This window comes from Chamaea fasciata, unplaced genomic scaffold (genome assembly GCF_029207755.1).
Source record: "Chamaea fasciata isolate MVZ Bird 193981 ecotype frontalis unplaced genomic scaffold, bChaFas1.0.hap1 SCAF_1, whole genome shotgun sequence".
Taxonomy (NCBI): Eukaryota; Metazoa; Chordata; class Aves; order Passeriformes; family Sylviidae; genus Chamaea; species Chamaea fasciata.
Genome location: NW_027094086.1, coordinates 104125552 through 104133813, shown reverse-complemented (window position 1 = coordinate 104133813; position 8262 = coordinate 104125552). Strand labels below are relative to the sequence as shown.

Below are 8262 nucleotides of genomic sequence, written 5' to 3'. Positions count from 1 at the left end.
GCGCACTGCCGTCCTCTGCCCACCCATCCATCCATCCGTCCATCCATCCGTCCGTCCGGCCATCGGTCCGTCCGTCCATCCGTCCTTCCGCCCCCCCGACCGTCCGTCCCGCCGCAGCGCGGGGCGGGAGGCGGGCGCGCGCTCTCCCAGGGGAAGCGGGAGCCGCGGCGGGAGGCGGGGCTGCGCGGGCCACGCCCGGTGTGTCCGCCTGGCGCCGGCCGGGGCGGCAGCGGCGGCGGGAGGCGCAACTTCCACGGGACGGAGGCTGCGCTGCGCCGCAGAGCCCGGCGGGGGAAGGAGCGGCGAAGCGTGAGCGGCTCTCTGGGGGACTGTCCCGCTCCGGTCCGGCTCGCGGTGGAGGGGAGCGGGCGGAGCTGAGACCCGCCGGGACGAAAGTTTGGGAGCCGCCCCGCGGGCGTGCAGGAGGCACCGGAGGCCGCGGCGTCAGGAGTATGAGAGGTCCGCCCCGGCCTCGCCGGTGCCTGTGAGCCCCTCCAGCCGCAGCGCCGGTTCTCGAGCTCTATTTGCCGTTCCCCGGCGGGGGAAGAGGAGGGGCGGCGGCAGGGAGCCCTGTCGGGATCCCTCGGGACGGAGCGGAGGCGGCTGGAAAGCCGTGAGCAGGAGTGAGCGGCTCCCGGCGAGCCCTGCGCAGTGCCGCGGTCCCTTCCCGCCGGGGGCTTCCCCCTGCGGGGCTGCGAGTGCGCATGGGGGCGGCGGGCGCGGAGCCGGGGCGGGCAGCGCCGGCAGCGGCTCCATGAGGACGGCAGGCCTGTCCGCGCCCCCGCCGCCCGCCCTGCCCTGCCCGCGCTTCCGACCCTGAGGCCCTCGGCTCGCCTACGAAGAAACTTTTCCGTAGCGTCCGAAGATGGAGCCTGCCGGCATGGATTATTTCTGCGAGCAGGTACAGCAGAAGGACGTGGGCCGCAGGATGCAGGTCGGCCAAGAGCTGCTGGAGTACCTGGGCGACCCGGCGAGGTCCCCCGATGTGGAACAGGACCAGCAGCGCCTTGACAAAGTGATCGACGAATTAACAGCGTGGGTCAACTCCAGTAATTTTAAGGTGAGGCTGCTCGGCGGGGCTCGGTACGGGAAGACCATGATTCATCATGGTAGGGAGGTACGGAGCCCCGGGTTACTTTTTAATTCAGGTAGGTGCAGAAGTAAAACTACATTTGTGCCAGTTCTATCCCTCCCCGCACAAAGGGGAATTCCGAAATTTTGGAAGGGTGGTTAATGTTTTATTGATTTTATCCGTCAGTCCTTAAAGAAACAGTAATAGGGGTTTTGGTTTTGCCTTTATCGTTGGCTAGGTGGTGTTTTGGTTTGGTTTTGGTTTGGATTTGAGGGGTGTTTTTACGGCATAATGTTAAACCCCCCCCCCCCCCTCCGCAAGTATAGTACACACTCGGGTTGTGTCTCTTGCTCAGAAACAAGATATGTGATGATTATTTTTCTTTTTTTTTTTTTTTTTTTTTTCTCTCTACCACTCCCATTCCATGGTCTCTGTACTTGAGTGTAACGTTTCATGGGATTGCCATCGTTTTCTGCAGGCCGTAAAGAGTGCTGCTCCACCGGATTTGTATCACGCTGTGTGTATTTTAGACGATTTAAGGAATAATTGGTTTCTTGGGGTTCCCACTGTAAGTTTAAGGTTGTTTATATCGTCTTTAGGTGACTTTCTCGTACCTGGGAAGTTATAGAGTATCCTCGCAGCGGCCCGATGATGACTCACGTTTCGCTTTTTCCTATGTGTGTGTGTGTGTCTTTTAGACGGAGCCACGGGAAAAGAGCGATCACTCCCTCACAATGTTAACGCTTGCGAGTTGTTCTGACGTCGGTCAGACGATAAGGCGATTGAAAGCGCAGTTTTAGTGCCAAGGACAATCGTGTTCGCATTGGCGATTTTTAAAAATATTTATTTATTTATTTATTTATTTTTTATTTTCTCCTCCCCGCTGTGCGTGTGCGCGGCGCGGCCGGGGCCGGCGCGCGGTGCCGCCGCCGGGGGGCGCTGCGGGGCCGCGCTGCGCGCCCGGGGCTCCCGGCCGGGCCGGCTCCGCCCTGCTCTCCCAACGTGATCGACCCGCACTTTGGACCTTAAAACTCACTGCAGTGAGCGCGTTCTCCCTTCTTTTCCTATTTTCTGAGACACAGCAGGAGGGCGCAGAGTAACCTCGAAGGGCAGTATGTTCCTGAAATAGATTTTTTTTTCCCCTCCCCCTCCACTGACTTTAATCCGCCAGTGTTTGCACGTAGCAACTTCTGAGTTTGAGGTCTGAAAATAATAAAGGCTTAACTCCATTTGCGCATATGAATTATTTATTTTGGAAGCATGTATGTCAGTAAAGGTCGGGTTAGCTTGAGGAAGTAGTATGTGCTGGACAAATACAATTTATTTGGTTTTAAATTCGTCATCTGAGGGCAGCTGTTGGTGATGATATTGATTACTGTGAAACCTAGACAGATCTTTAAAAATACTCTTTTTCATGAAGAGGGCTAGCTACTTACTTAACAGGCTAATGTAAAAGTTTCTTCCTGCACTTGTAAATTAATAGAATTAGGCATTAAGACTGGAAATTCAATTTTCAAGATGTATTTTTCATAGTGCAAGACATTTTGCTTGCTGTTGATACAAGGTGACAGGACTCCTTAGCTGTTTGGACTGTGGGATGAATGAGAATTATGCAGTGCTCTGCAAGCATCAGTCACAGGAGGGAGATCCCCTACTCCAACCTGCCTGCTAAAGCAGGTTCACCTAGAGTAGGTTGCACAGAATCACAGGCAGGTGGGTTTTGAATATCTCCAGAGGAGATATCCACAACCTATCTCGCCAGCTTGTTAAAGTCTTCTGTCACCCTCAAAGAAAAGCAGATTTTTCCCTCGTATTCAGGTGGAACTTCTGTGTTTCAGTTTAAGCCTGTTGCCCTTATTACGTGTCTGGGTACCACTGAAAAGAGTCATGCAGAATGTATGAGTATTACAAATACTAAGAATTTTAAAGATAGCTTGCAAAATCCTTGAAGTATTTTTTGTTACATCTTCTTTGTGTCTGCTCACTGCTGGCTCTTTGTTGTGTTTCAAAGCATGTCATGTATGTTAGAGCATTGTGGTACTCACGGGTTCAGTCCCTGTAGGGGCCATCACTTAAGAGCTGAGCCCAATGATTCTTGTGGGTCCCTTACAGCTTGGAAGATGCTGTGATTATATTCATGGCAACTGCACAAGGTCTTGGGTGCAGTTCCAGTGTTCCTGGCTATGGTAGTGACTGCCAGCATATGCTGCTTCAAAATAAAGATTAGTATTGTAGAAAAATGGCTTGTATTTTACTTGTGTATTTTGTCTCATGCAAGCATAGATGTTACAGATTTAGATGTTGCATCCTATTTTGTTATTACACTCAGGCCCTGAACAATAGAAAGTAGTGAATGCCACAGACTTATGTGTCTCCTCAAAAAAAAACCTAGTGATTTTTGATTGCTGTATTATTTAATATATTGTTGGTCACCCTTAACTGAGAAATAGATACATGGAGCACTTAAACAATTCTGCTTATCATGTTTCTTTTGTATCTTGCTAAAGGTTTTGCAGGTCTCCAGAGTCCCAAAGTAACGAATACCTCCCAGCTGGCATGACTGGTGATATCACAAGCAGTGATAATGTCTGGAGACTCAGAACTGCTGAGCTAGATGAATTGGAGATACAAGTGGGGAATGCTGGAGGAAGTTTTGAGGGGGAGCATTATTTCTGCTCTTGGTGATGGGTATGGATAATAAGGGGATATAACTAATGTGACTTGCCCTGAATGTGCCATATGTTTTATTCCCACAGAAAGCTCAGTTCTTGCATGCAGTACACTCTGCTGACCTTACTGAAAGAGGAGATGCATGACCTGGGAGATCTGGTCTCAGCTCTCAACAGTGCCTTTCAAGAGAAAACTTTCTATGATATGCCACCCTAGAAAGTTTTTGGCTCATGTAACCAGAAGGAGGTAGTAGGAGGGTTGGCTTAGCAGGCTTGATAATGAGTGGGGGAAAAAGAGAGTAAGTATTCAGTGAGCAAGCTGGACTCAATGATGTTAAAGGCCTTTTCCTAAATGATTCTGTAATTCTAAATGTGGGCTAGTTATCAGCAAGGTTGAATTAACTCATCTCCAAAGGGTTTTGGCCACATAAAACAGACAGTGCTTTTGCTGTTCTGAAATTTGCGACTCTTTATAGTTGTTTAATAAACAACCTGGCAATTCCAAACTGAGAGAGCAGATAGGAAAATTTCTGAGTTCATCTAGCTCGTTGAAGTGGAAAACACAATTACTAGCTTGAGTTACTGGTAAAACAAAAAGGTGGGATTAAGAATGTGTTGACTCATCGGCAGGTGTTTCAGAGTTGTAGTGAAAATTGGTTGCAGAACACAGGGAATGACCCAGAGAGGGATGAGTCAATGTTGAATTAGGAGGACTTCAGTTACGATGTCTATGCAGTGATAGATTGGCTTACAAAGACTCTCGGAAGCATTGCAACATCAAGGAGTACACAGAAGATGTGCATAATTTAAACTTTTATTTTGTATCTCACTGGAATGAAAGAATTCCTCACTGAACTGAAAATTGTTTGCTTGGTGATCTGGTTTATTTTGTGTTGGTTTGGTCTAATCTGTCTCCTTCTACAGTGCAGAGATTTTGGATTTTGGGTGTATGTCAATCCCTGTCCCCCCTCCCTCAACTGTTTTCCCAAGGTTGTGAGGAATAGGAGTAGGTAAGTTGAATGCAAAGTATTGAGAGTTGAGTGATAAAATTATTCTGCTGGTATTTGGTCTCTAACTGAAATACTTAGCAATCTCAGGAGATGGGAACAGTACTGTTGTTTGTGTTTGGACTCTCAGGTGAACTTCAAGCAGTAAATTAGTTATCCATTCTGAGGGTGGTACTACTGATAGATATTTTCTGGTGTTACTGGGTTAGCCTGGACATTCATCTTTGTATACATGAGTTTTGTTTAACACATCTGTTAGGTTTCTCTCATACTCAGTAGTCACTTGAAATAATTACAAGATTATCTAACTGTGCAGTCTGGTGACTCAAACTGTTCTATGTCTGACTCAAGTAATCTGGAAATCTGCTTTGAATTTCTGCTGAAGAGATGTGGGATAGGGAAATACTGCTTTTAAAGTAGATATTTGCAAATCTATTCTTGGTTGTTGGCATGTTGTGGAGTCTTTTAAGAACACCAAAATTGATCAATTACCCATGTTAAAATTATTTTTTGAGCATTAAAGCCACCTTTTGGTTCTTTAAACAAACCACACCTGATCAGAACAAACAAAAACCTATGACTAAAATGGTGGTAGTTTCTCAAGTTAATTTTATATGAGAAGAGTAATCAGGAATGTTTGTGACTGCGAGTCACCTTTGGATTTCTTACATTTATGGTCAGTATCTTAGCTTGTTTTATTCCTCAGCTGCAGAAGAGGAGTAATTAATAATCACTAGTTTTACGCCAGAGCAGCAGATTGTTTGCCATGGGAAGAAGAAAATCTGATTTCACTCTATCTCTTTCTATAGCATTTATAAACTGTTTCTTTTAGGCAAATCCTTAGAATTATCTTTTATTCTATGTGGCTTGAAGTGTGAGATTTTTCTGAGGTTTGTTTGTCTCAGTACCAAATACCAAAAAGATACTAAAATACCAGTAATGTTGGAGTTGCATTTTTGTATTTGCTTAGTTTGGCAAGTATTTATTTTGGTTTGTCTTTAGTTTGACAAAAGGCCAGCAGGAAGAGCTTTCAGTTTCCAGAAGGGAAGGGAAGATTTGAACTGTAATTCTGCAAATAGGTCAAGACAGGTGGTTAGGATGCTTGTCTGAAGTACTTGCAAAGAGGTGGCAGCAGTTAAAACTTGGCTGACTGCACGTGTGTGTGTGAGGTGGAAGCTACAATTCAAAATTATGGAACAAAATGGAGATATTGAGATCTGAAAAAAGAGAGTTCAGAGATTAAAAATGTGGGGCCGCACATTTGATTACAAATAATGCACAAATGCAGGATGTGCAGCATGTGATTGAGTAGCAGACCTCAGGAAGAAAATATGTGGGTTGTTTTGGATCTGAGGTTGAACATGAGCCAGCATAGGCTACATGAAAGGTAAATGCCATAGTGAGTTGTAGAACTAACATGCAGGACAGAGAAAGGGAATAAAAGAGGAGGACTCAGCTAAACCTTTATTTTTAAGTTACTGTGTAGATCTTGGTATTTCCTTATTCTTTGTTAGCAAACAGTGGTAATTTGAATGTCTTTGTTGAAGAAGAAATGAGTTCTTTGCTGAATTTCATTCTTCATTTCTTTCTTCAAGTTTTGTTTGATCTTGGCTGTGTGGGAGCGACTTTCTTTTTTTTTATGTAATGAAAATGTGTTTTGACCTGTCCATATATGAAGCCAGTTTTAGTTTTCAAACCAAATGTTTTGATTCCTTCTTGAGTAATAATTACTATTTTTTTAATGTACTATGTATGTGCTGCCTATGAATACATTAAGTCAACAATTGAATATTAGCCAAATAATCAAATGGGTCTCCTGAAGACAAGGGACACTTGCAAAAAGTTTTAATTATTTTAATTAAAGCGAATTTTGTCTGGTCTTTAATTGGGAATGGGGAATATATAGTCTCAGAGTCTTAGGCATCTCCTCCAGAGGTGGAATTGACAGTTCTCAGTTGTTTTGCAACTTCAGTTTGTGTTATCCAGCCTAACTGTACTCACTGTAGAAACAGCAGCTCTGCTGCTCATGTGGCCAGGTGTTCTGTTCTCACTGTTGTTCTTGAGGCAGTTAGCTTTTTGTCAATGTTGAATTCATATTCCAGTGTTTCAGGAAGCTGATTTGATTCACATTACGGGAGATTTAAGTGCACCAGATCAAATATGTCTGCAGGTCGAGAGGGATAACAGGACCGTCACTTTTAGCCTGCAGTTTGATTGACTTGGGTGTGGGTAGAGAGCCTTTCCAAGCTCGATGCAGTGTGTAAGAGGAGAAGTGCATCCTTCAGGGCAGAGCTCGCAGCAGTCAGTGTGTGTGAGCCGAGCGATTCTAGCAGCAGTGCTGATGCAAGCAGTTTCTGTCCCTGGCTGAGGAGTGGTACTGGTGCATCATGCCTGCATTGCTCTGATGGGAATGCTTGTGGGGCTGCACAGCTAACAGGCTCAGGGAGGAGATGCAGCTGAGAAGAGGCCTTCTCTTGTTTGTTTGTTGGGCTGATTTCCTAAAGTGGGATGCTGTTCAGCTGCATGGATGCTTCTCTTCCCACAGCAGAGCAGCTGGTGCAGGGGTGGGAGTAAGTAGCAGAGAATGGGGGTCACTGTATGTTTGATACAATTTAAATAAGAGGAAATGGGAAAGGAAATAAGAGACCTTGGGCACAAAAAGAATTAAATCATTATGAAAGAACTGAGTCCTAAAATAAAGTGTTTCTTTGTTTTTTTACCATCAATGTGCTTAGAACAGCTTTTGACTGCAATTTTCTTTGGGGAAAAAAAATAGATGTTTTTAAACTAATTATTTATTCGAAAGAGAAATACCATACATCTTATTGTCTTCCCACTGAACCCTGCTTGTAAAGAGGCTCTGCTTTGAAACTTTTTCCAATGCAGCAAATAAAGTTTTTATCAGACAATCTCAAAAAAAATGGCTTACAGGGCAGGTGTTGCTGCATCATATACTTTTGGATTTTGCTCGCAGTCCTTGGACAATATTTATGAAAAATTTATTACATTAGATTAGGGAAGAATGTTTAATGCACATGTGAAGCAAACTTGAGATGTTCCTGTAGTGGATCAAGCTGGAGGCAGTACTCAAATTTTAGAATACTGTATTGTCCGCATAATACAGAATAGGTTGGAGATCACACTTGCAGTCTGAATTTTCCAGTGATGATTTTGAGTGGTTACATCAGTGCGTTCTTCAGAATTGGCTAAATGTTTCGTAATTAATGCAGGCAAACATGATAGGAAGCTGAAGTTCCCAACTTGGGGAAAAGGCATTAAAACATATTTCCTTTTTTTTTTTTTTTAATAACCTCTAAAATTTTTATGAGCGCGCTACACTCGCTTGTTCTGGCTGCAGTACAGGAGAGGTCAACATAACAGGGACATCCAGGAATTGTGCCTGTTGGAAGGTCCCCTGAAGAAACCAAGCCTTTTCAGTGGAGAAATACACTTGTCACTCTCTAGGTGAATATGAGTGATTTTATGGTCAAATAAAAATGAAATATGGTGAGCA

General features: G+C 44.7%; 1 protein-coding gene across 17 annotated transcripts in view; it reads left to right on the top strand.

Moving 5' to 3' along the window:
- The first annotated feature begins 207 nt into the window (after window positions 1-207).
- CLASP2 (cytoplasmic linker associated protein 2) overlaps window positions 208-8262 on the top strand; it is a 142110-nt gene continuing 134055 nt past the window's right edge. For 11 of the 17 annotated variants that reach the window (XM_066191779.1, XM_066191687.1, XM_066191683.1 and 8 more), the window contains exon 1: window positions 209-1060. In XM_066191779.1, coding sequence (XP_066047876.1) covers window positions 866-1060 — 195 coding nt within the window. In that variant the 5' untranslated portion in view covers window positions 209-865. Of the gene's footprint in view, window positions 1061-8262 lie in introns of all 17 variants that reach the window. The other 6 variants (XM_066191626.1, XM_066191599.1, XM_066191631.1 and 3 more) reach the window with 1 other exon arrangement.